This window comes from Parus major, chromosome 4 (genome assembly GCF_001522545.3).
Source record: "Parus major isolate Abel chromosome 4, Parus_major1.1, whole genome shotgun sequence".
Lineage (NCBI taxonomy): Eukaryota > Metazoa > Chordata > Aves > Passeriformes > Paridae > Parus > Parus major.
Genome location: NC_031771.1, coordinates 66842727 through 66867554, shown reverse-complemented (window position 1 = coordinate 66867554; position 24828 = coordinate 66842727). Strand labels below are relative to the sequence as shown.

The following is a 24828-nucleotide window of genomic DNA, read 5'->3' as shown; positions in this document are numbered from 1 at the left end:
CCTGGGTGATGCCACCGTCCCTGGTGTTATCTCTGCCCCAGGAATCACTTCTGCCCTGGGTGATGCCCCTGCTCTGCCCAGGCTTTGTCCCTGCTCTTTGGTGCTGAGCAGGGCCAGTGGTGGGAGCACTGCAGAGCTGGCTGTGCAGTGGGACCTGTGGCTCCCTCTCTTCCCCAGCCTGCTGAGCTGCTGCCAGAGCCACCCCGAGCTGGCCAAACCTGGAGAGGACTTTGTGAGGCTGGTGAGTGAACTCCTGGAGCGGCTCCTGGACTACCGGGCTGTCATGAATGACGAGAACAAGACCTACAGCATGAGCTGCACCGTCAACCTCCTGGTGAGCACTTGTGCCCTGCTCCAGCTCCCTGAGGCTGGCAGCGCTCATCCCCATGTCCCCAGCTCCCTGGGGTGACCAGGGTTTGTTCCCTTGCTCCCCAAGTCCCCACGGTGTCCCTGGCACAGCAGAGAGGGCTGCACATGGTGCTAGAGCTGTGGCCAACCCCATCCCTGTGTGGGGCAGCACCATGACCCAGAGGGTGCCATGTGCCCCTAGAGCCACTCAAACAGCCTCGTCTGCCTTTCCACAGAACTTCTACAAGGAGATCGACCGCCAGGCCATGTACATCAGGTGAGCACAGCCCTGGGAACACCAGCAGCACCTGGGGTGGGGGGTCCTGAGCATTCCCAGCGGGATGGGGTTGGCAGAGTAGCCTGGGGGCAGGATGATGCTGCTCTCTGCCCAAACTGCTCTGTTGTGCCCCACACACGGCTCTGTCACTCCCAGGTACCTGTACAAGCTGAAGGACCTGCACATCAGCTACGAGAACTACACGGAGGGAGCCTACACGCTGCTGCTGCACGCCCGGCTGCTCGCGGTGGGCACTCGGGGGGCTGGGAGGAGTGGGCAGCCCTGTGTGGGCTCGGTGTGACAGGTCCCTGCTCCCTCGTGCAGTGGTCAGAGGAGCTGAATGCAGCCCCAGTGCCAGACCCACATGGCCTCCACCTGCACACTCAGCGCCAGCTGAAGGAGGCTCTGTACAACCAGATCATTGAATACTTCGACCAGGGCAAGGTGAGTGTGGCCACCTCCAGACCCTGCTGCCTCTGAAACCCTGCTGGAGGGAGCTGGGCTGGCTTAGGGTAAGCCTGGCCCCCTTGCCACCACTCCCCCCTGTTCCAAGCTCCCAGACCCCATTCTCAGCACAGCCTCTCACTCCTCCCTGCTGCAGAAGGGCTGGAGCTGCTCTGCAGTGAGCCTGGGCTGGATGGTTCACCCCACAGCCACTGTCCTTCATCCCATCCCTATCCCTATCCCATCCCATTCCCATCCCATTCCCATCCCTATCCCATCCTATTGCAGTCCTTGTACTGCCAAGGGCTGACAGCTCGGATATCTCAGGACAGAGGCTTGCTGGAGTGGGCTGGGGGGCTCCATGGCTGGAGATGGTGGGAAGCCAAGTCCTTCTGCTGCCCACTGGACCACCAGTCCCCACAGGAGAGCCCTCTCCCCATCCTCACAGGGGGCAGGGGTGCAGGTGCCCCACAGGCAGGGTGGTGTCTGCAGGAAATCCCTGATGCCCCCTTCCCCAGTTCACCCTGCACTGGGGGGCCCTGCCTGACCCCTCCCTTCCCCAGATGTGGGAGGAGGCCATCCACATCTGCAAGGAGCTGGCAGAGCAGTACGAGAGCCACGTGTTCGACTACGAAATGCTGAGTGATATCCTGGTGGGTGCCCAGGCTGGGCTGGGGGTGCTGCTGGCAGGGCAGCACGGCAGGGATGAGGGGGGAATGGGCAGACCCTATCCTGTCCTCATCCTGCCCCTCTCCTCTGCAGCAACGAGAAGCCAAGTTCTATGAGAAGATTCTGAAGGTGCTGCGGCCCAGCCCGGATTATTTTGCCGTGGGGTACTACGGGCAGGGCTTCCCCACCTTCCTCCGGGTAAGCAGAACCAGGAGCAGCTCCACAGCTCGGTACCCGAGGAAACCAAATCCTCACTGGTCTCCAGCTGGATGTGGAGCTGACTGAGGATCAGGACTCTCTGAGTGTCATCATCCTGCTCCTTACCCAGCATCTCTCCCATCCACGTCTGGCCTGGAGAGGGATGTGTGAGAGAGCTCAGATGGTTTACACACTGCCCCATCCACCCATGCTGCCACACCCTTATAGAAGCCACTGAATTTTCAGGCAGGATTTGTCCTTAGTGATATTGCTCGGCTGGCACCAATCCTGTTTCTCTATGTGCCTTTATTTTTCCTTTAGTTCCTGGGTTTGGGGAATACTGTTTTTCTAGAGGAAGGTGTGTCCTGTTCAGCAGGGGGCTCAGCCTTTTCAGCACCGGTCAGCGCTCTGGGGCTCGCCAGCCCCACTCTGTGGCACAAGGATGAGCTGTCACCTTCCTACCCTGCAGAACAAGGTCTTCATCTACCGCGGCAAGGAGTACGAGCGGCGTGAGGACTTTGAGATGCAGCTGCTGAGCCCCTTCCCCAATGCTGAGAAGCTGAAGAGCACATCTCCCCCTGGCCAGGAGATCACCGCCTCGCCAGGGCAGTGTATCCTCTGCGCACAGGGATGGGGATGGGAGGGTGGCTTGGTCTCTGTCCATCATTCTCCATGTGGGAATTCCTTATGTGCCTCTCTGTAGCCCTGGGGTTCACCCCTCAGGGCTCTGGAGCCCCTCTCCCCAGCAGCCCTGTCCTCCGGTGTGTGCCTGTGGCTCCTTCACTCCCACAGACATCCAGTGCTTCACCGTGCAGCCGGCAGAGGAAGCCAAGGTCCGGCTCAGGGGCCGGAGCATCCCGGAGCAGATCACCAAGTGAGTGTCCAGCACAGGGAGCCCCTGCTCTGCTCCCTGTGGGTGGGACACAGTGAGGGTCCTGTCCCATTTCTGCCCCTTCCCTCCCCACAGCTTCTACAAAGCCAACCACATCCAGCGGTTCAGCTACTCACGGCCTTTCAAGAGGGGCCCAAATGATCCCGACAATGAATTTGCTGTGAGTGCTGGGAGGAGCTGCCAGGACCCCCAGCTGGGAGGGACAGGGTCAGCTAAGGGTCCAGAGGAGAGACAGGGGATCCTGGGATGGGGAAGGTGGTGTCCTGATGGTCCTGTCCTGATGGAGGTGGGAGCCCCCCATGCCATGGGGCAGCCAGGGGTGACCCAGTGTGACAGGAGGAGGGTGGGGAGTGACTGCTGCTCTTCCCACAGAACATGTGGATTGAGCGGACAACCTTCAGGACAGCCTATCCCCTGCCTGGCATCCTGCGCTGGTTTGTTGTGACCTCCACTGAAACGGTGAGGAGGGAGCTGGGGGGCATCAGGGCCCTCCCAGGATCCTGATGGATCCCAGCCCTGCCAGGAGCTCCAGCTGGGGCATGGGGAGCGTGTCCTGCCTGTGGCACGCTCTGTGGGCAGCAGGGACAGCCTGTGGGGAGCAGCAGAGGTGCTGGAGGGGTGTCAGCAACTGCTGCCACGGCTCCATGCGTGGGCTTTGTTCCTCTGTCAGAGGCAGGGGCTCGGCCAACATCCAGGGAGCCTCAGGAGGCACGGCAGTGGAGATGTGATGTGCCCTGCTGGGCTGTCACAGGATGTCCTGGCTGGGCTGTCACGGGATGCTGCGGGCACAAGGATGTATGGCTGCATGAGTGCTGCACGTGTGTCTGCCGTGGTGCTCAGGCTGTGCACCCCACTGCGGCACAGCTGCACCCCCAGAGTGACACCAGTGGTTAGGCAGGTTTCCTGTAGCCTCCCTGTGCCCATGGGATTGATCCTGTGCTGGGAGCAGGGACCAGCATGGCCAGCACATCCCCATGAGCTCTCACTCAGCCCCAGGCACCCGGTGCCAGGGGTCTGAGGGGCTTCATGGGGTGAGATGTGCAGCCCCAGGGGTCTCTCCTGCTGGGCTGGGGAGAGCCCACCCTGCCAGCCTTAACAAGGAGGGGCAGGGGGCTGTGCCAGCAAGTGTCGAGCCCTTCCTGCACACAGATCATCATCTCCCCCCTGGAAAACGCCATTGAGACTATGATGAAAACCAATGAGAAAATCATGAGTGAGATCAACCGGCACCAGAACGACCCCAGCCTGCCCATCAACCCTCTCTCCATGCTGCTCAACGGCATCGTGGACCCCGCGGTCATGGGCGGCTTTGCCAAGTATGAGAAGGTGAGGACACGCAGGGGCTGTGTCAGGGCCAGCTGGGCACACCCAGGACTAGCCCTGGCACCGCTCTGCCACCCCTGGCCTGTGTGGGACTGAGGAAGGGTCGTTGCAGGCGTTTTTCCAGGAGCCCTACATGCAGGAGCACCCTGAGGACGCAGGGAACATCGAGAAGCTGAAGGACCTGATCGCCTGGCAGGTACCAGGTGCAGCAGCCCTCTGGCAGGGACAGCTGCCCCCGGTGTCCGCTGTCCCTCCCATCCCAGGGAGCCCCACGAGTCCCCGTTCTCCCACAGATCCCGCTGCTGGCAGAGGGAATCCGGATCCATGGGCAGAAGGTGACAGAGGACCTGCGGCCCTTCCACGAGCGCATGGAGCAGTGCTTTGAGCAGCTGCGGGCCAAGGTGGAGAGTCAGTACGGGATGCGTGAGATGGTGAGTGCCACGGCGCTGGGCACGGGGCAGCCACGGCTGGGGGTCACAGGCACTGCCTGGCACCATGGGGGTGACACTGGACAAGCCAATGCAGCTGTGGGACAGCAGGGAGCAGCTGGCTGAGGCCACAGCTGGGGCAGGAACAGAGTGAGGAGCACTGGGTCTGAGGGACCTCAGGGTCCCTGCCTGCCCTGGGAGGTGGGACAGCCCTTCTGGGGGTGGCTGGCGCTGGCACAGAAGTAGGACTGGTTAGAGGGGATACAATTTAACATCACAGTCACCCCAGGACAAGAGGGCACGAGGGATGGGCTGGGGGGGCTGGGGGCCCTCTCACCCCTCCTGGCTGTCTCAGATGTTCTTTGAGGACCGGCGGAGCGGCCGACCCCGGTCCATAGCCTGGGTACCTGACTGGGACCAGCTGAGCCACACTGGAGCCAGGCAAGTGCTGCAGGGGGGAGTGCTGGTCATCCTCTCTCACTGCCCTCAGCCCTCCCTGCAGAGCCTTTTTCACTCTAGCCCAGGTGCTTTTCTCTCACCTCCCAAGTCCTTGGCCCTTCCACCTTCCCTTTATGCCAAGTGCATCTCAGGGGTCCATCCTGCCAGGCCACCATGGTGGCCATGTCCCTATGGGGGACATGGAGGAGAGACACCTCTGGCTCACCTGGACACTGCTGTCACCTGAGCCATCCACTCTAGTCCCCCAACCCTTCCCTGCTGAGCTCTGCTGTAGATGGAGCCTGGCTGAGTGTGCCCAGTGATGCTCCAGCTGCTCCATGGCATAGCCCTGCTCCTTCTTCCCCTGCTGCCCCTCACCTGTCCCAGTCACCCCACAGCACGGAGGCACCCCCAACCCCAAAGCCTGCCCCCCGCCTCTCTGAGAGCGAGGACCACAGGACCGAGCGCAAGGAGAACCGCGCCAGCTCCATCTTTGGGCCCTGGCGGCAGGACCCACGCCAGTCCATCTCAGAGCTGCCAGAGCCCAAGGTGATGCTCAGCACAGCCCTGGTGCCTCCCTGGGGCTCTGCTCACACTCCCCTGGGTGTCCTGCTGCACCCAGAGCCCCCAGCCCAGATGGGGCCCCTTGAGGGGCTGGTGGCAGCCCCTGCTGCAGGGAGGGGAGGAACAGGAGCTGGATGGGCACAAGGCTGGAGACCCAGGGCTGCAGGGGCTGCCATCCAGCCCGGCCCTCCAGGGTGCTGAGCCTTCCTTCTGTGTTCCAGGACAAGAAGTGGAGATTCTCCTGCAACATGAGCGAGAGCAGCCTGAGCACTGATGGGAAACAGCCCCCGCCAAGCCGAGCTGCTGCCGACGCTCAGCCCAGTGCTGCAGGTACAACCTGCCAGGCCACCTTCCTGAGAGTCCCTACAGCCCCACCAGCAGGGCTGTGCCCTCCCACACCACCCCCGGCACAGGTCCCCTCACCCTCTTGTGGTGGCACAGAGGGAACACAGGGACATCCCCAGCTGAACGCTCCCTGCAGGGCTGCAGCCCTTGCTCCTGGACCTTGTGCCGCTGGGTCTTGGTGCCAAGGGCTGTTCCTGGTGGGAGCCAGCTCCCTGCTTCTGGCTGGGCTCACAGCCCATGGCACACCGAGGGGGCCTATGCACCTCCAGGCTGGCTGAGCCTCCATCCCACCTCTCCTGCCTGCACAGGCTCATCCCTGTCTCCCACTGGCTTTGGTGGCCGTGTGAAGAGCGCCAGCAAGCTCCCACCGCTGCCCCGCAAGTTCAACCCCGCGGTGTACGAGACATTCCTGGAGCAGAGTGATGCTGCAGCAGGAGGGAAGGTACAGGAGGGGAGGCACTGGCTGGCCCTGGCCTCCATTCCCACCACCCCTCACATCCCTCTCTGCTCACAGGCATCCACATCCCCGACAGCGGATGGCAACAGAAGCCTCAAGTCACCACCACTGCCGCCACCCAAGTCCAGGCGACTGTCACAGCTCTGACCTGATGCCACCTGCAGCTGCACTGTCTGCAGGGGCCACCCCTGCCCAGAGTGCCCCTGTGCCCAGCCAGCTGCCCAACCCACAGCCCTGCTTGATTCTCACCTGCTGGAGCACCTCCTGCAGTACTGACACCCAGAGCACCCCACATGGCCATGGGAGTCTCTGTGTGCACCAGGCACTGCCACCCCGTGTCCCACCAGCTCTGGCTATTGCCACCCTCCAGGTGTCCCCAGGGGCTGGGACCCACCTGGCCCTGGATGCTTCCTGTGCCACTGGAGCCATACTGAGCTCCCACACACGCAGCCTCTCCCAGCCATGAGGACATCCCTCCCTCCACACGAGCTGCCCACAGACTGTGCCAGTGGCAGCGTGCCAGAGACTTCCCCAGTGGCATTTCCATGTGATTCCTGCTCCCCGCTGGTGGGACAGCTCCCATCCCTTGGCTGCCCACCCCATCCTGAAGCACCAGGACACACAGGAGACAGCCAGGTGTGCACACAGGCCCTGGCAGCCTCACACTCTGTAGTGCCACCTCTCCTGTCCATATCTGCCACCTGGCAGGTGTCACTGCCCTGACTGGCCATGCCACACTCAGCTCCTGCCTCTGCACTGCAGCCACGGCTAATAAAGGGCAAATGCATCAGCCAAGCACCTGCGTGGGGCTGAGCACCCGTGTGAGCCCCAGCAGCCACCCCTGCTTGCCCACAGCCCACCCAGGGGCTCACGCCCAGCTGGCACCACCCCAAAGCACAGGGACTCCAGGGAGTCCAGTGGTCACTTCCCAAGCCAGGCTGGGCTGGCTGGACACAGGGAGGGGACTCTCTGCTCAGCCTCTGAGCTGGCACAGGGCTCTTTATTCAGGTGGGCTCAGTTGTATTTACAGTCTGTTACAGGGGGACCTGGACCTGTAACCAGGGGCTGGGGAAGGCAGGGGCTGCCTGCAGCTGGGAGCTGCCATCAGCAGGTTCTGGTCTATGGGGGAGAGTGGGATCAGCTCCTGAGGCAAGGGCTGAGGGAGAGACACGGGGAGAAGGCGCCTCGTGCCACGAACAAGGGGCCTGGGAGCGGTCAGGCTGCGCTGGGGCCGGGCTCTCCCCGCATTCCCATTCTGCTGCCTGCCCAGATCCTCACAGAGGGTTGGCCGAGGAGGCTGCCAGGCGCTTCCCAATGTAGATCCTGGATTGGAGAGAGTGACTGTGAGGCACTGGTACAGGGGGCTGGGCCCCAGCAAGTCAGGAGCAAGGGGAGATGGCAGCAAACCACTGTAGCTGCTGGGAGCAGCAGTACACGACAGCACCCGAGGATGAGCAGCCCAAATGCAGGAGTGTTCCCTCCTCCCCCAATCCCAGGGTGAGACCCTCCAGACACTCCCCCAGCCCCATGCTGAGAGCCACAGACACTCACCCAAGCCCCAGGGTCAGCAGGTGGCTGAGCAGGAGCGAGGGGATGAAGAGCAGCAGCAGCTCCGAACTGAAAAGTCTCTTCTTCCTCCCCACTGCACCTCCCTGCAGGCTCCACAGCACTGGCTGCGGGGAGCACACAAAGGCAAATTCCCTGGGGAAAGTTCATGGTTAACAGGGACACAGGGACAGCAGGATGGGGGTCAGTAGGACGTGCTGGTCAGGCACATAGGACTTACTTTGGAGACAGGTACCGAGGGCAGCGGGTACAGGCCCAGCCCAGGGACGCTGTCAGGCGTCGCTGCCTCCACTTGGCTTCCTCTGGCACATCCCACTGGAAAGAGACAAAGGGCAGGTCAGAGCACGGCCTGGGGGCACAGCAGGGTGTGGTGGGGGCAGCTCCCTCACCTGCCGGGGGTGGGAGCAGCCTGGTGGGGGCTGGCTGTGGGCAGGCAGCACTTCACTCTCCCCTGGCTGATCACTCCCATGGCTGGCTCCGTCGTCATCCCAGGCTGGGGACCCCAGCACGAGCAGGGTCCTGCAAACAGAAACCCTCAGTCACTGAGCCCAGCCTGTGGCTCCCAGCGCCAGCCAGGGCTCAGCAGGGCTCTGGAGCCTGGCTCCCCCTCAGGACTCACCCGTCACTGCTCTCTGTCTCCAGCTGGGCCTCCAGCAGCATCCGCTCCACGTCGGCGTGGCAGGAGAATGGAGAAGGCGCCAGCTCGGGCTCGGGGCAGCCTGGGCCACACCGCAGCTCCACCCAGGAGCCTGGGGGGATTGTCAGCCCCTGCGCTGTCCTGGGCCCACCCCTGCACCCCATCCCATCCCGGAGCCCCTGCCGGCACACCCCGCACCCCTGCCTGCAGACCGCAGGGGCACCAAGTGCAGTCCCCGACGCGGGATGTCCTGTGCACCCCGGGGCTCCTCTCCTGGAACCCGCAGCTGCCTCTGCCCCCGCGGTGCTCATCAGCCCCCTGATGCCCCCACTGACCCAACCCCCGGTGCCCACCAGCCTGCCCAGGATCCCCACAATCCCTGGCCCCCGGCGCACATCAGTCCCCCAGAAACCCCGCCTGGGCTCCCCACTGACCCGCTCCCCATCCACAGCGCACCTCAGCCACCCGGGACTCCCGGTCACCCCATGTGTGCACGTCAGCCCCTTGAGCCGCGGGCTCCCCACTGTCCCGAACCCCGCGGTGCCCCATCCCGCCCGGGTCTCCCATTCTCCCAAACCCCTCGGTGCCCCGAAGCCCCCGGTTCCCCGGCCCGCCCGGGTCCCCCATTGCCCCGATCCCGCCCCGGTGCCCCGGTTCCCCTCGGACCGTCGTCGCCGGCTCCCGCCATGGCCCCGCGGGTGCTCCGCGCGCAGCCCCCGCCGCTGACAGTCACGTGACGCCCGCGAGCCCCCATGTAAATAAAACCACCGGCACCGGTCTCTTAAAGGGGCGCTGGCTCCGCCCGCTTGGGCCCGCGAGCCGCAGCTCGCCCGGCCGCGGGGGCGGCGGCCCCGCCGCGTTGCCTCTTTAAGCGGCGCCTACGTGCGGCGCGCGAGCAGGCGTCGGCTGCGGCGCGTGCAGACCCGCACGGAGCCGGCCCGGCCCCGCCCCCCCCGCTGGCCCCGCCCCCTCGCCCCGGTGCCCGCACAGCCCGAGCCGCGCCGGACGCTGCCGCCGTTTATTTCCGCCGCCAGGGGGCGCCCCCGCCCCGCCCGTCCCGCCCGCGCGGGGCCCGCGCGCTCCCGGTGCCAACGGCCGGGCCCGGCCCGGTCAGGGGCTCCGGTCAGGGGCTGCCGCCGGCCCGGCCCGGCCCGGTCAGGGGCTGCCGCCGGCCCTTGCCGCGCCGTGCTTCTCAGCGAACCGCCTGCGGGAGAGAGCGCCCTCAGACACCGCTGGCACCACCTGAGGGGCCTCCCGCAAACCCACCCGGGGATCGCCCGTCTGGCCAGGAAGCAGCCCCGAGGGACCGGGACCCGGGGACACTGCAGCACCCCGGGGCCGGGCACTCCCTGGCTGCACGCTGGCTCTGGTCAGACCCGTTTCATTCCAAACTGGCCTGGAGCCCAGGGAAATGGGTGAAGGCAGCAGGAGCTGCTCTGGAAGGGCCATGGGGGAGGTAAAGTCCCAGCTGGGAACAAAAACAATGGAGCACGGACCAAGCCAGGGCTGCCCATAGCAGCTCACGGTCTCCCAGGACCACCCACAGGAGTCCCCGTGTCCCAGCAGAACCCAGCCAGGTTTCCCAACAGGACGGTTCCCTCGGCACCACCCCAGCTGATCAGTGCCCAACAAGCCCAGGCACACTCAACTTCCCTTCAAACCTCAATTTTCTCTATCTTCCTAAACCAAGACCAGAACTGGCCTCCTGTCCCATGATTTGCCTCATGAAAACCCTGCACAGAGACCAAACTCACTCCCTGTGCCCTCACACCATGGAGAATTAACGGCGCTGTCCCTGGTGCCAAACAGGAACATCCTGCCCACACTGAGGGTGTCAGTGGGACCCCAGAGAAACCCAGTCCCATGGGGGCTCCATTCCACTGGAGAACCCAGTGCCTGGGGCACCTCGGGTGCTGCTGGGGCTTGGGCGGGGGGAGATTTTGTGTGGCCCTGGCACAGGGTGGTGTGGGGGGCTCTCACCTCCTGGCATAGTCGTACAAGGCTCGTTTTCTCTCCTGCAAGGACAGGTGACGCTCCACGGGGGACTTTGCAAACTGCTTTGTAGCGGGCTGGAAGAGAAAGCACAGGAGCCATCAGGAGACAGATGAAGCAGGGGTCTGCTTGGTAGCTCTGGTAGGATCTGGCATGCCAGGCTGGTGATCCATGGCCCTGGCTAGTCCTGAACACGAGCCACCAGAGCAAGGAGACACAACCCTGAAGTACCTTGGAAGAAGGCGCAGCCACAGAGCCCTGGATGCCAGAAGCAGCTGCAGCCTGGGAGGTAGACGGGGCAGGCAGGTCTTCAGTCTCTTTACTCTCAGGGAAGAAAGAAACTCTCCCCTCCAGCAAGTTGGCAATGGTGGTGTCCACACAATTGGTTTGGACTGCAGGAACAAAAACGACCCATTAGAGATCAGGACACTCCATCCTGGCTGCCAGTGTGTACCAGTGCAGTGGGGAAAAGGTTTCTTCCTCCAGACCACAGGAGGTGCCTCTACATCCCTGCTGCCACCCCAGTCCCTGCTCACCCAGGTCTGTCCTGATGACCTCCAAGGGCACGTGAGGCAGCACCTCCTTGACCTGCTGTGCCATGGCCACGACCCTCACGTCCTCGGGAGCACCCCCAGGCAGGCTGGGGGGCACCCTGGGCCGGGCTGCCGGGCGCTGGCTCGAGGCTGCAGGAGAAAGGACAGTGGGCACAGGGTGAGGGACTAAAAGTGGGCAGTCTGACACTGAGAGTAGACAGAGGCTCCCCCAAAAGCAGAGCCCAGGCTGAGGTTCCGTAGCCAGGACCCCCCCAGGACTCCCACCTGGGGCAAAGGGCAGCCGTGACGTGTGTCTCAGCCTCTTCATGTGCTCGGTCCTGTCGGCAGCGGTGATCCGTGTGGATACCACACCCAGCTCCATGGCCAAGAGCTGTGGAACGCAGAGGAGTCACACAAAAAACACAACACACACAGCCCAGGCAGCCCCTCCACGCTGGGGAGCATGTCTGGGGTATGTGGAGCCACTGTGAGGGCAAGAGGGCTGGGAACTGATTTCTCCAGGGCCTCTGGGATGCATTTCAGTGTTTCATTTCATGAGAAGGACCAGGAATAGCAATATCATCCTGCCAAAACAGGCTGACAAGGAGATATGAGATATCTGGAGCTGTGAAGTACCCAGCACATATGGGAAAGGTGGAAAAACTGCTTTGTTTGATTTGTGGCATTATAAAAAGGGGGTGAAAGGTTTGAACTCGATGGGAAGAGCCCTGACAACTGCAGAAAGCCTCGATGTGAGGTAGCAAATAAGCCATGAAATAACTGAGTTCTTCCAAGGGGCAATAAATATGTACCAGAGCTCCCATCACACAAACACACCTCAAATGCCCTCTGCAACTCTCCCTGCACCCCACTCTCCTCTGTGCCCATCCCAAAGTGCAGAAGTCCTACACATCCCTCTCCCACACCACCTTCCTACCTCCTGAACTCGGAGCGCAAAGTCCTCACTCCGCTCATCTGCTTGTCTGGGGACAGACGGCATCCACCTGAGTGGGGACAACAGCACATGGAGCCAGCCCTGCTGGGAGCAGCCCCTGGGGACACCCTGCCAGGGGCAGCCATGCCATCCCCACCTCCACACCTTTCCCCACAGGAGCACCAAACCCCAACACCCAAATCCAGGACATGGCAGAAGACAGAACTGGCTCACTGGAGCTCCCTTAGCCCTCAAGTGTAACACGAGGGATCTGCAGCTCCCAGAAAGGCTTTAATGAGGATATGTGGCCATTAACATGGAAGTAGAAAACAGGTCACCCAGAATTCAGGCAGATAGAACCAGGGAAAGGCTTTCCTTTGCTGAAATACATCAAGCCCTACATTTGATTCCCAGTCCCTTCCACTGCCCTCATTGCAGCAAAGCTACTCAGCCAGCCTAGGCTCACACCCAGGCCCTGGGAAGGGGTCTGGACCACCCCTGCACCATCCCTCTGAATCACCACCCCATTCCCAAGGGATCATAGGGACAGACAGAGACACTGGGGGCCAGCACTGCTGGGCTGAGCAGCCCAGCTTCAAAAATACACCTGGCAACCTGAACTAAACACCCAGAGACACTGAGACTCCTCTCCTTCCCCAACAGGAACCAGGAGCCCTCTCCACATCAGACATGGCCAGACCCAGATTGGTGCTGAGCCCAGCCCTGCTGAGGCACCCAGGGAGGGAGCTCTCACTGCCATGGTGACACCACAGCCCTGCCCACCCTCAACCCTGCCCCAAACGGAAGAGAGAGACGTAGTACCTTACTTGATAAACTGTGAAGGGAACGAAGAAGGTCCAGAGCAGCTCTGTGATCCAGGAGGAGTCAGCCACGCTCTGGGGAGGAGAGCACAGTGAGATCCCACCCATGGAAAAGGAGCTGGTCCAGGTTCCACTGGGCAGAGCACACCTGAGCTGTGGCTGGAGGATTGGGAAAGTGGGAATGGCAAAGCCAGTGCAAGCAGGGCAAGCCCCAGGGCAGCTTCACCCTCACTGATCATCACCAGTTTTCACTGCTCCCAATGAAAACTTTCCTCCCACTAAGACCTCCCTCAGTATTCCCCACTAGTCTGTGCCTTCAGAAAGCACAAAAAATGCCTGAAAACCTGTTGTAGAGGATTACAACAAAAACCTATTAATATTTCCTCAGAACCGTGAACAATCCTTCCTCATTCTGGTGGCAACAGCCTCTCTGTGATGTCCCAACTCCTGTAATCGCTCCCAGGGAACAGCCTCAGGTTGTGCCAGGGGAGGCCCAGGTTGGATACTGGGAAAATTCCTCCTGGGAAGGGTTGTCCAGCCCTGGCACAGCTCCCCAGGGCAGGGAGAAGTCCCCATCACTGGAGGAATTTAACAGCACTGTGGATGTGGCATTTGGGGACAGGGTCAGTGGTGGCCTTGGCAGTGCCTGGGGAATGGTTGGACCCCACAGGCTCAGAGGGATTTTCCAAACAATTCAGTGATTCTCAGACAGGATTGTGCCTGGTTTATCCCACACCTTGGGAAGAGGAGCTGTACATGAGATAAACCCCAAAAGGCCAGCCACAAGGGGAACAGAGAAGCCTCGTTTCCTGGACAAACACAACTTCAGAACCCTAAACCCAAATGCCTGGAGTGATGCCCACAGCCAGATTTCAGTTTCACTGTCTGTGCCACAGAACAACACCCTCCTGCAATATTCCATGGAACTGGAGCTGGAAAAAATTCTTTTGTAACCCCCAATTTGGTGTTTGGCCCAACCCAGTGCCTAATATACATTACACAATGATGTAAGAAAACTTTCTATAAAACACCAATTGAACCATTCAAAATATCACATCTCCAATCCTTCCAGTATCTGATGGTTTAAGATCACTCCAAAAATCCACTAGGATTTACTAGCCAACGTGCAGGAAGCACAAAGTCCTGCTCAGACTCTGGAAATAAAAGTTGAGCCAAGAAATGATTGAAACCAGCACCTCCACACAGACCTGCTCTTCTCCCTGACATGCACAAGGGAAGGGATGCACAGACACACACACACACAACTTGTCACATCTCAGAATTTCTCAATGCAAACAAACCCATAAAAACATCAGATATTCATTGTAAACTGTCTAGAACAGAAAAACTCTCACACTTCTTTGGAGGCGTCATTCAAACTGTAGCTTATCCTCATTACTAGAAATATGCAACTTCACCCACGCTTGTGGCGTGCCTCAAATCTGTCTCAGCACCCCTGGCCTAGCAAGAGTTAACAAAAATTCCTGCAGTTCTCATCCCTGCACACATCCAGGTGACTCCTCACCCTGAGAGGGGTTCATTTGCTGTGTCCCCAGCAACACCAGACCCATGAGTGACAGCCATGACTGGCAGCTCTCTGTGGTCACCAGATCATAAATAATAAATATCAAAAATAAGAAATTCAACAAAGCCTTGCTGAGAGCAGTTTCCCTGCAATGCCTTTGGCAGTGCTGCCATTGCCCTCGTGAACTTTATCCCTTGTGTGGGGCTGCTCTTGCACCATGTCCTGTGTCTGTGCCTGGGCCACCAGCTCAGGAGCCTCCAGAGCCCTGCATGACCTTTGGCATGAGGACTGACTGCAGCTGGTCTTTCACAGCAGGGAGCTCAGCAGGAGGAAAGCAAACTACACTGGCCATGAAGCCAGAGGCACAGTGACAGCCAGCTGGGCCACCAAACATCTGTCAGTGTAACCAGGGGAGTCCTGACTGGCCAAGTTCCCAAGAAAGGCAGTGGGAACAGTGTTAGCCCTGAGCAGCTGGTTCCAGGGTGCCAGCACACGAGGCCAGGCAACATCTGCAAAGCAGGAGCAGAAAGAAAAGCTGTACCCAGCCCACACCCTGTCCCTGTGCCCACCACTCACCACAGCCACCAATGGCCTCCGGACCTGCAGGGCAACGGGCTGGACCTCATCCAGGATGGAGAAGGGCCAGGAGCTGGAAGGGAGGAATTCTGCAGTGAATGATCCCGGAACCAGAGCCATTCCCAGCTGCCCTGCTGCAGGAATTCCTGCTCCCCTGCTGTGGGAATTCCCACTCTCTCACCTGAAGCGGAGCAGCCCGGCCCTGCCGTTGGTGGCCGCCTCCTCTGGGAACAGCAGCAGTGGTGGGTTCCCTTGGTGGGCCGAGTATTCCTTCAGGGAATCCACCAGCTCTGCACGGCTGCCTGTCACTCCCAGCTCCATGAATCCCCGGGACCAGCAGATGAACCCTGAGGCACCGCTCAGGGCAGGCTGCAGGAACAGAAGTGAGGAGGAAACACCGCCCTGCCCACCCTTCCAGGCCCTCCTGCCCCACCTTCCCAGGTGACAGAGATGACAAAGTTCCTGTTCATTGGTAAAAACCCCTCTGGGACTGTGAGTGACCTGCACTGACAGCACTGGTGGCTGAGAACACGTTACTGCCAGGCCTCAGTCCCTGCTCCAGCCTCAATTCCACAGGAAATGGATTCCAAATCATCCGTTCAGACCGTGCCCGGCCTGCCAGACACATGCACTCCCAGCTGTCCCCAGTGTTCTCTCCAGCAGTCCCTGACACACTTGGCAGGACACACACCACTTCCAGGAGTCCCCCCTCTCCAGGCCAGGGGTAAATCAATGGCTCTGCAGGACACAGGAGCCACACGGAGCCTGCTGACTCAGGAACTCCACACAAAGAATTTTATAGGAGAGCACGGACAGCCCGGAACTACCCAAGGACCACGGACATGCTGCTCCCTCAGCACCCTGCATGCCCCCCATAAAACTTCCCACCCAGTGCTGGGGGAAACCCCACAACCAGCCCTGCCCCCTAATCCAAAAGGCCAGAGAAGGAAGCAGCTGCTGGAAGGAAGAGAAGGAAGCACTCTTCCACCAAAATCAACCCCCACTGTAACAACTCCTGCTGCTCCTCACCCCGTTCCACTTTTTCATGCAGAGCCCATGAGTGACACTGAGCCACAGAAATCACCTCAAGGTTAACACCCTGAGTTAATAAATCAGATTTGGAAATGAAACTTTCCAGGATCTGAAAGAGCCTAGAGGGAAGCTGGAGAAGGAATCTGCACCAGAAAGTGGAGCGACAGGATAAGGATTAATGGGTAGAACCAAAAGAGGAGAAATTTAGGCTGGATATTAGAAAAAAAATTTTGGCTGTGAGAGTGGCAAGATTACTCAGAGAAGCTGTGGCTGCCCCTGGATCCCTGGAAGTGTCCAAGGCCAGGCTGAATGGGGCTTAGAGTCACTTGGGCTGGTGGAAGGTGTCCCTGCCAGTGGCAGGGCGTGGCACTGAGTGGGCTTCAAGCTTCCTTCCACGGTGACCACTGCAGCACCAAAGCGGGCAGAGCTGCCCGTGCCCCGCCCGAGGGGAGGAGCCCCGGCCGCGCCCTCACCGTGTTGCAGGAGGTGAGCAGGCTGACAACGTTGTGGTCGAAGGGGGTGACGTGGTTGGCAATGAAGACCCTGGTGCCAGCCCCACGCAGCCGAGGGTCGCTCTGACGCACCAGCAACCCCAGCACGGAGCACATCACACGGACAATGAACCTGCCAGGGGAACAAGGATCTTCCTCAGCTCCTGCCCTCTGAACCACTGCTAGGTGACATGTCCAACAGACAAGGGCCCAGGAATTCTGGCAGATGGACAGATGGCTCTGGGATCAAATGGAAATGATACATCTGGAGCAGGAATTGCTGTGGGGCTGGGATGAGGGCAGCAAGTGCCCACAGAACTCCTGACCAGCACACCAGGCTGATCCACATGCTCCAGACCAGTCCCTGAGCACTCCAGAGGTAGCTGCTAGCCCCGGGCTTGGCAGAAGAAGCACCTCGAAGGCTCCTGAAGACACAGCTCCCCACAGATCCTACCCTGAGGCGAGCCCCCACGGCTGGGGACACCCAAGGGCCGGGGCGGCCCTGCCACCCCACACCCAGCCCGGGCAGCAGCCGGAGCCCCCCGAGGTCACGCACCGGCGCACCACGCTGTCGGGCAGGGCGCAGCTGACCAGGAACACGTGGACACCGATGAAGACGCGCAAGACGAGCAGGCAGAGCCCCACGGGGGCGTAAAGCAGCAAGGCCAGGAGCAGGAACCCATCGCTCGGGAACCTGCAGGAGCACAGAGCGGCCGGGGCCGTCTGAGCGTGGCCGGGGCGATCCCAAGGACCCGCCCTGCGGCCGCCGCTCCGCGTGGTCCCCCCAGCAAGTCTCCCAACCCACTTCGAGCATACCCCGGGCCCTCCCCGGTCCCCCCACGGGTCACCCCGACCTTCCCCACGGGGATTCCGTGAGACACCCCCGCCCTCCCCTAACCCCGCGACCCCCGCCCAGAGTTCCAGCAGTTCTCGCGCGGCTCCCCCGGGCGTCCACCGGGCAGGCACTCACCGGTGCGAGTCGAAGAGCCGCTCGGGGCCCGGGGCCGCGGGCGGCTCCATCCCCGCCGTGCCGGCGCCTCACGGCCACCCCGCACCCGCCGCCATCTTGCCCGCGGCCGCGCGCCAGGCCCGCGCGGGGCACGCTGGGAGCGCGCCGCCTTCCTGACCCTCACGGCGCCGCCGCAGCACTCTCGGCCAGGCCGCGGCCCTCGGCGGTTCCGGCGGGCTCGATGAGCGGCTCTGACAACGGGGCTGCCCTACTCTGCTATCGCGCCGGTTATCGGCACATCTCGCTGACGGCGGGACGGGTAGCTCCCAGCGGGACTACAACTCCCGGCGTACCCCGCAGGGGAACGCGCTTCCATCAGGTCCCGCCTCGGAACTACCGCTCCCGGCGTGCCCCGCGGCGGAGGACAGTGTCGGGCAGACCCCGCCTCAGGACTACAACTCCCGTAGTGCCCTGCGGCCCGGCCCCGCCGGTGGGGCGCGGTTTCCGCTCGGCAGCATGGCGGCAGCGGCGCGGAGGGTGCGGATCCGGTGTATCCCGGTGCCACCGGGTGTACAGCGCTGGTGCCGAGCGTTGACCGGGGCCGCTGAACTGCCGCCGCCCCCTCCTCCTCCTCCTCCTCCTTCCCATTCTCCGCCGCCCTCCGCTAGAGGCCGGTCTCTGGCGGCGGCGGTGGGCGCCGGGGCGGCGGCGCTGGTGCTGCTGTGGGCCCGGGAGCGCCGCCGGCCCCCGCTGAGCGCCGCCGTGCCCGCCCCGCCGCCCTCCCCGCCGCCTACCTCGCCCCGCGCCGCCTTCAACTTCATCGCCGACGTGGTGGAGAAGACGGCGCCCGCGCTGGTCTACGTGGAGATCGTGGGCAGGTACCGGCACCGGGAGGTCCCCGGGAGAGATTTCCCTCCTCCCTGCGCAGTGTGGCCTCGGCCCCTCCGGGACCTCTGCCGGCTTGTCCTGAACCGTCCCGGAGGCTCCCGAAAATGCCTCGGGAGAGACCGGCACGCGGCTGCCACACGTCGCTGCCACTTCCATATCCTCCGGGGCCGTCTGGCGGAGCTGCCTCCCGGGCTGCCCCCGTTAGTCTGCCTGGGAGCAGCACTCGGCATTTCCCTGTGTGCTCTGTAATGTTCTCACCATCCAATGCCTCCAGCTTCTTGGAGCACCTCTGTGCAGCAGCTCTCCCCTCTGGCTGGGTGACTTCTGCTTCTAGCTTGGTGTCACCCTCTCTGTCTCGCAATTTACAGAGGCATCAGCTGGTGCTTTTCCTTCCCTGGGTTCCTGACCCACACTGGCAATAATTCACCATCAGCTGGGCTTTGGCCTTGCTGGTCCATCCCATTTTCCATTCCCTCCACTTGATTACCAGCAGAGGTTGTGGTGATTGACCAGGGCCCAGAGTTGTGAGTCTGCTCCCGCTATCAGGAAACGTTCCTGTGGCCTCTCCGGTATTTGTTACCTGCTGAAAAGCAGGGCTCCGTGTATTCTGGCATTGTCTCTGCACAGGTCACAGCCCCTCCTGCTCTTGCACACTTCTCTTCCTGGTAGGAATGTACCTTTGTGGCCGTGCATGAGCTCTGGATTCCTGCAGCATTCGTGCAGATTCCCCTCTTTGTGCAGGCTGTTGGGACAGGGAAGGATTTCCCCATTGTGCCGCTGCCTGCACACCCTCACTGCTCCGTGCTGTCCCTGCCACCCCTCCTGACCCGTGCCCTCCTTGCAGACACCCCTTCCTGGGCCGAGAGGTTCCCATCTCCAACGGTTCGGGCTTCCTGGTGTCCCCGGATGGGCTGATTGTCACCAACGCACACGTGGTGGCCAACCGGCGGCGCGTGCGGGTGAAGCTGGCGAGCGGCGAGATGTACGACGCCGTGGTGCACGACGTGGACCAGGTGGCGGACATCGCCACCATCAAGATCAAGCCCAAGGTGCGTGCGTGTCACAGCCGTGGGGACACCAGGGAACGGGGACGTTCTCTGTGTTTGTCACGCTGACTGGCTCGCTCCCCACAGCACCCGCTGCCCACGCTGCCGCTGGGGCGCTCGGCCGAGGTGAGGCAGGGCGAGTTTGTGGTGGCCATGGGCAGCCCCTTTGCCCTGCAGAATACCATCACCTCGGGCATCGTCAGCTCGGCGCAGCGCGGCAGCCGCGAGCTGGGCCTGGCCGCCACCGACATGGAGTACATCCAGACCGACGCTGCCATCGATGTAAGGGATGTGGGCACTGGGAGGGAGGAGGGGCCTGCATGGGGGTTCTGGCTGGTCACCTTGGGATTGGCCTCAGGATGGGGCTCTTGTGGTCTGCTCACACTCTCTCTCTCCTCTGCTGCAGTTTGGGAACTCTGGGGGCCCCCTCGTCAACCTGGTGAGTCCTGCTGCTTGTCTCCTTGCTGGCTGGGACGGGGATGTGCCGTGTGCCCCTTGCTCCCCTCTGTTAGGAGTGCTTGTGTGTGCTGGGAGGAGGGAGAGGAGGGCTAAGCCTGGTGTGAGAAACCTGTGCAGTATCTGAGGCAGGTGGAACTGAGGGGGCTCTGGTGGAGACGAGGTCTGTCTGGTGCTGGCAGGGCAGGGCCAGAACTGCCTGGACTCATCCCATAGACTCAACCTTGGCAGGCTCAGGCAGGACACAGGGACAGCAGCCTGGGAAGGGGTGGGTGCACAGGCAGGACCCCAGGCTGGTGCAGTAGTTCCCCTGCTCTCCACAGTGATCCAGGCTGGGTAGCCCAGTGCTCTTTCCCTGCAGGATGGCGAGGTGATTGGTGTGAACACCATGAAGGTGACCTCGGGCATCTCCTTTGCCATCCCTTCCGACCGGCTGCGGAAGTTCCTGCAGAAGGAGGAGCAGCGCAAGAGTAAGTGGGGACCTCTATGCTCGGGTGCTGGGGGAGGCTCTGGCACAGCTGAAATTCCCAAGAAAGGCAAGGAGAGCAGGAGAAGTGTTTGGGGCCTCATCTGGTGCCACAGGAAAGCTGTGCTGCTGCTCCCCTGCCCTACCTTGTTCTCCTGTGACACTGGGGAGGGACATTCTCTGTCAAAAATCTGACAATCTGGGGAAGCCAAGTCACGGTGTAAAATGCATCACCTGGAATGCTCCTGCTGGCACTGGGAACTGGGCTGAGCTGTTGTAGGGAATTGGAGTGGCTCTGGATGCTCCCTGTTGTGAGGGTTCAGCCCAGCACTGTTCTGTTGTCCAGCCATGACATTCCATGTCCTGTCCTTCCACAGGCTCTTGGTTTGGCAATGCAGAGACGAAGCGCCGGTACATCGGGGTGATGATGCTGACCCTCACTCCCAGGTACCTGTCCTGAGGTCAGGGGCCAACAGATCGGTCCTGTTGGGGCAGGGATGTGCTGGGATCTTCCCAACTAACTGAGGGTGCCTGGTTTTGGGAGGTTTGTCTCCACATCTTAAGCTTTCACTCTCAAGTCTCTTTGTGCTTGTGTTGTGGTTAGACTCCTGGTTGGCTCAGGGATAAATTGGAAACTTGCAATTTTCTACATTTGTAGTACACTCTGTGAGCAGATAAAAAGTGCTCTGCCTGACAGGAGGGTGGAGCCAGGTGGGGGTCGCGCTCTGCTCCCAGGGAACAAGGGACAGGACTAGAGGAAACTGCCTCAGGTTGTGCCATGGGAGGCTGAGGTTGGATACTGGGAAAATTCCTTCTTGGAAAGGGGTGTCCAGCTCTGGCACATCTGCCTAGGGCAATGGTGGAGTCCCCATCCCTGGGGGGATTTAACAGCTGTGTGGATGTGACACTTGGGGACATGGTCAATGGTGGCCTTGGCAGAGCTTGGGTTGGACTTGATCTTAAAAGTCTTTTCTAAACCAAACAATCCTGTGAAGTGCCCATGTCAGGAAGCAGGACCTGTGCTCTCACCTGTGGGAGCAGTTCTCAAGGACAACACCTGCTCTGGTTCTTCGGTTCTTGCAGTCACGTTTAAGGGACCTTCAGCTGCCTCGTGGGGCTGGTGTTGTGCCATGCTGGGCAAACACCTTCTGGGGCTGTGCTCTGCTCTCCTAAGTCTGGTGAGTTCCCCACTGCCCAGCAGATGGTGCTGGTACCCGGCAGAACCCGAGGGATGTGGGAGGCCGGCCCAGGCTCCTCCTGCTTTCCTGGCCACGCTTGCAGAGACCGGGTCTGTCAGGAAGCCGCGTGAAATTCCTCGGACACGGCTCCTGGGACGAGGGTCCAGGGAAACCACCTGACTGCCAGGCTTGTTTGTGCCCAGCAGGAAGGGCTCCCAACAAGGGATTGCTTGCCTTGGAATCGGGTGACTGCCCTGAACACCCTGAACCTTTCCATCTGGAAACCTTTCCCTGGCACAGGGAGGAGAAGCTCCATGTTGGGCACAGGCTCAGGCACAGACCCTCTTCTGTCCATGGTGCCCACGCCAGATAAGAGAGAGTGGGCACAGAGACATGTGAGGGTCCATGAGAAATCCCTTTTTTTACTGTGAGAAGGGTGCTTAGACCCTGGCACACATAGCCTGGAGGGTCCTTGGGGATCCTCAAAGCCCAACTGGACACAGTCCAGAGCAGCTTGCCCTGACTGAGGCTGCTGGGGGTTGGGAGAGATGAGCTTGAGGGGCCTCTTCCCACCTTTGCTGTGTGAAATTGGGAAGGGTTGGCAGCTTTTACTGGGCTGTAGGACTGCACAGCAGAGTTCAGCACGGACCACAGCCACGTGGGGAGTCCTGACTGGCTGAGCAGGGACCTGACAGGAGCAGAGCTGGGCAGACACTGAGTTGTGTGGGTCTGCAGGGACTGGAGCTGATGCAGTGTTGGAGGGAAGAATGCTGTCACTCCAGAGACATCCAGCTGGAGTGCTGCAACAGTTGGGGAGAGTCCAAAGAGGAGCTGTGAGAGATGCAGAGTTTAAATTTGGTTTAGAAATCCTACAATCTGTGGGAAAGTTGGAGAAACTGTGATTGTTTAGTCTCTAGACTCAGGAGGAGAGTTCTGCTGACACGTCTGGCAGGAAGAGGGGCACAGCTTGTGTTGTTTATCCTGCTCACCTAGGGCACAGAAGTGAAACCGCAGTAGGGGAGGGACAGGTCTGACCCCGGGAAGGGTAATGTGACGTTGGGATGTGCATCACCACAGCTCTGATCCAGCTGGCAGCTGCTCCAGGGGTTTCCAGCTCTCCCTGGTGCCACTGGGATTCTCGTCTTCTCGTTCTGACAGGAGGATGGCTGTTAGGGGCTGGCAGCTGTGGCTTGTGCTCAGCAGGGAGCAGGAACACAGGAGGGGAGGTTCTGTGCCTGCTCTCTAATCCTGTGCAGCTGCAGGGGGTGGGGTGGGAGCCCTGCTCTGCCTCCAGCTCCATCCCTGATGCTGATGTTCACTTTGCAGCATCCTGGCAGAGCTGAAGCTGCGTGACCCCACCTTTCCTGACATCTCCTATGGCGTGCTGATCCACAAGGTGATCATCGGCTCCCCGGCACACCAGTAAGTGCTACCCTGTGCCTCAGGGGTGTGTCAGGGAGCAGCTGTGGGATGTATTTTGCTGCAGAGCAGCAGGGCTTGGGCTCTGCAGCAGAAACCACCTGGGGACCTTTTCCTAGGCTGGGTGGCTCGCTGGGCAAGTACCGGTGCGGCTGTAGAACCCCTTGGTGCCGCAGCTCCCGCTGCACTTGCATGATGATGACTCCAAGTGTCTGCCTCCCCCTCTGTGTGTTCATCCGTGTTCTCCCCACAGGGCAGGGCTGAAGGCCGGGGATGTGGTGCTGGAGATCAACGGGACGGCGTCGCGGCGCGCCGAGGACGTGTACGAGGCGGTGCGGACGCAGCAGAACCTGGCCCTGCTGGTGCGGCGTGGCTACGACACCCTGCTGGTGAGCGTCGTCCCCGAGGTCACCGAGTAGCAGAGACCAAACGGCGCTGGCCCGGAGCCGAGGGCAGGACTGAGATGTGTCCGTGCTGACCAGGCAGGGATGGAGAGCTCATGCAGGGCTGAGAGGGGCCTGTGCTTGGGTGACTTGTGGTGCAGCTGCTCCCCTCTATATTCAAATAAAGCACTTTTCTAGCAGCCCCCAGGGCCATGTGGCCTCCTTCCCGTGGCAGCAGCAATTGCCTTGTGGAGGCTGGGCTGTGCGGGACCCTGCTCCTGTCAGTTCCCATATGAGACCCTGTGGCTGGGGAGGAGCTTGCTGTGCCTCCAGGGATCTTAGCAATGTTCATGTCACCTGCTTGGTACCCACCTGGGCTGGGATCTGACTCCTCTCTGTACCTGTTGAGCCAGGGATTGTGTGGCTCTTCTGTGAGAGCGGCCCTGGAGCGGGTCTGGGACCGGCATTACCTCCCTGGAGTGCAGCAGTGCTGCTGTGCCATGGCTGTCTGGTCACATCCCTTCTGCTGGGAGCTCTGTGACTGCTCCAAGCCCTGTGTCCACATCTCCTGTGCAGCAGCTTTCCAGGCCGTGGTGAACTCGGTGTCAATGTTGGACTCGCAATGGCTGGGGCAGCATCTCCTGGCCTTGATGTCCCGGAGGGCTGAGGATAGGAGCCGCAGGCGGGGCCGGGGCTCTGCCTGTCCCGCCCCTAGCTGGCTGTCAGTGCTGGAGCTCTGCTCCCACACACACCCGGCCCCTGGGGACAGCTGAAGGCCGAGGGCCTTCGGGGAAAGAGCAACTCCGGCTGTTCCTCGCCTTCCTGGAAGAGCCGGAGCAGCGGCTCAGCGGCGAGGGCAGCCCGGAGCAGCGCAGGAATGCGGCTGTCGGGCCAGGCCCTGCCCGTGACGGCGCTCCTGAGCCCCGGCCCGTCGCTTTTGGGACATGAAAGAAGCACAGTTCCTCAGGGGTGCTGCGGCGAGGGGCGGCTCTGCCCTGAGAACAGGCCTCCTTTCAGCAGCCCCGGCCTCGCCGGAGGAATTCGCTGCCCCGGCCAGCGGCGGCGGCTCGGGGGAAATGGCGGCGTGTCTGGCATAGCTGCTCCGGCTGCGCTGACCGCAGCGCGTTCCAGGAGCGAGCCAAGGCCTGTTCCCTCCTCCCAAGCAGTGGGGAAGGGGGCGGTGGGGTCGGAACACCCAGCTGAGGGTGAGGGTTGTGCCTCCCTCGGCCCTTGTGTCACACCCGATGTTCCTGCGCGCTGTCTCGGCCCCAGGCCCTGCCGGGCTCCGCTCCCACACGAGTGGAGGCAGCCCCTCTCTGCTGTGAGACCTCAGCTGTTGTGGGTCACAGCCCCACGGACCCCAATCCTCAAGGGTCACAGCCCCAGGATGGGATTTCTGCTCGATAACATTTGAGGGGGAACCAGCTCCTCGCCACATCCCTGCTCCTCAGTCCCCTCACCCACTGTGCTGTGGGGCTGCTGCTGGTCCCTTCCTCTCATCCAGAGGAGCAGCCGTGGCTGAGGAGGGTGCTGGGGGCTGCTGTGGGGCCGGG

At 61.5% G+C, this 24828-nt stretch overlaps 4 protein-coding genes across 8 annotated transcripts in view; 2 read left to right on the top strand and 2 right to left on the bottom strand.

The window, feature by feature from the left end:
* LOC107203409 (dedicator of cytokinesis protein 2-like) overlaps positions 1–7178 on the top strand; it is a 45899-nt gene extending 38721 nt beyond the window's left edge. The window contains exons 36-53 of one of the 2 annotated variants that reach the window (XM_015625498.3): positions 178–334; positions 585–625; positions 782–872; positions 950–1069; positions 1633–1722; positions 1832–1936; positions 2406–2547; positions 2729–2810; positions 2904–2988; positions 3201–3287; positions 3978–4154; positions 4264–4347; positions 4445–4582; positions 4935–5020; positions 5416–5566; positions 5803–5911; positions 6235–6368; positions 6441–7178. In XM_015625498.3, the coding sequence (XP_015480984.1) occupies positions 178–334; positions 585–625; positions 782–872; positions 950–1069; positions 1633–1722; positions 1832–1936; positions 2406–2547; positions 2729–2810; positions 2904–2988; positions 3201–3287; positions 3978–4154; positions 4264–4347; positions 4445–4582; positions 4935–5020; positions 5416–5566; positions 5803–5911; positions 6235–6368; positions 6441–6530 (1969 nt within the window). In that variant the 3' untranslated portion in view covers positions 6531–7178. Of the gene's footprint in view, positions 1–177; positions 335–584; positions 626–781; positions 873–949; positions 1070–1632; positions 1723–1831; positions 1937–2405; positions 2548–2728; positions 2811–2903; positions 2989–3200; positions 3288–3498; positions 4155–4263; positions 4348–4444; positions 4583–4934; positions 5021–5415; positions 5567–5802; positions 5912–6234; positions 6369–6440 lie in introns of those variants that run through there. The other variant, XM_015625499.3, reaches the window with a different exon arrangement.
* Positions 7179–7356: 178 nt separating this feature from the next.
* On the bottom strand, positions 7357–9513 carry LOC107203412 (BCL2/adenovirus E1B 19 kDa protein-interacting protein 3-like). 2 transcript variants are annotated; one of them, XM_015625501.3, is made up of 6 exons: positions 9253–9513; positions 8569–8698; positions 8339–8468; positions 8170–8264; positions 7935–8084; positions 7357–7706 (listed from the first exon to the last, which is right to left on the bottom strand). In XM_015625501.3, the coding sequence occupies exons 1-6, from the start codon at positions 9338–9340 to the stop codon at positions 7658–7660; spliced, it is 642 nt and encodes a 213-aa protein (XP_015480987.1). In that variant the 5' UTR covers positions 9341–9513; the 3' UTR covers positions 7357–7657. The 2 variants fall into 2 exon arrangements, with proteins under 2 accessions (XP_015480987.1, XP_018861994.1); XM_019006449.2 differs by lacking the exon at positions 9253–9513 and having other exon boundaries at positions 8569–8898.
* A 135-nt stretch (positions 9514–9648) lies between these two features.
* AUP1 (AUP1 lipid droplet regulating VLDL assembly factor) lies at positions 9649–17583 on the bottom strand. Of its 3 annotated transcripts, XM_015625747.3 has the most exons (13): positions 17461–17583; positions 17047–17184; positions 16473–16623; positions 15149–15336; positions 14968–15040; positions 12868–12941; positions 12049–12115; positions 11397–11502; positions 11115–11261; positions 10810–10970; positions 10567–10655; positions 9762–9790; positions 9655–9729 (listed from the first exon to the last, which is right to left on the bottom strand). In XM_015625747.3, exons 1-13 carry the CDS (start codon positions 17508–17510, stop codon positions 9710–9712), a joined length of 1293 nt encoding a protein of 430 aa, XP_015481233.1. In that variant the 5' UTR covers positions 17511–17583; the 3' UTR covers positions 9655–9709. The 3 variants fall into 3 exon arrangements, with proteins under 3 accessions (XP_015481232.1, XP_033369725.1, XP_015481233.1); XM_015625746.3 differs by having other exon boundaries at positions 9649–9790; XM_033513834.1 differs by lacking the exon at positions 17047–17184 and having other exon boundaries at positions 9650–9790; positions 17461–17569.
* A 124-nt stretch (positions 17584–17707) lies between these two features.
* Positions 17708–23478, top strand: HTRA2 (HtrA serine peptidase 2). The gene is made up of 8 exons (XM_015625748.2): positions 17708–18317; positions 19172–19376; positions 19461–19655; positions 19780–19812; positions 20191–20299; positions 20673–20742; positions 22800–22895; positions 23146–23478. The coding sequence occupies exons 1-8, from the start codon at positions 17956–17958 to the stop codon at positions 23309–23311; spliced, it is 1236 nt and encodes a 411-aa protein (XP_015481234.1). The 5' UTR covers positions 17708–17955; the 3' UTR covers positions 23312–23478.
* Positions 23479–24828: the final 1350 nt, after the last annotated feature.

Bases quoted from the DNA above. Each gene is read 5' to 3' on its own strand.
- LOC107203412 (XM_019006449.2), bottom strand. From the start codon at position 8,897: ATGAGCACCGCGGGGGCAGAGGCAGCTGCGGGTTCCAGGAGAGGAGCC. The intron at 8,469-8,568 runs GTGAGTCCTGAG...TTCTGTTTGCAG, and splicing joins GAGACAGAGAGCAGTGACGG to GACCCTGCTCGTGCTGGGGT. The intron at 8,085-8,169 runs GTAAGTCCTATG...AACTTTCCCCAG, and splicing joins CCTCGGTACCTGTCTCCAAA to GGAATTTGCCTTTGTGTGCT.
- AUP1 (XM_015625746.3), bottom strand. From the start codon at position 17,510: ATGGAGCCGCCCGCGGCCCCGGGCCCCGAGCGGCTCTTCGACTCGCAC. The intron at 17,185-17,460 runs GTGAGTGCCTGC...GTGCTCCTGCAG, and splicing joins CGGCTCTTCGACTCGCACCG to GTTCCCGAGCGATGGGTTCC. The intron at 12,942-14,967 runs GTGAGTGGTGGG...TCTCCTCCCCAG, and splicing joins GGAGGCCATTGGTGGCTGTG to AGCGTGGCTGACTCCTCCTG.
- HTRA2 (XM_015625748.2), top strand. From the start codon at position 17,956: ATGGCGGCAGCGGCGCGGAGGGTGCGGATCCGGTGTATCCCGGTGCCA. The intron at 19,377-19,460 runs GTGCGTGCGTGT...CGCTCCCCACAG, and splicing joins CCATCAAGATCAAGCCCAAG to CACCCGCTGCCCACGCTGCC. The intron at 20,300-20,672 runs GTAAGTGGGGAC...GTCCTTCCACAG, and splicing joins GAAGGAGGAGCAGCGCAAGA to GCTCTTGGTTTGGCAATGCA.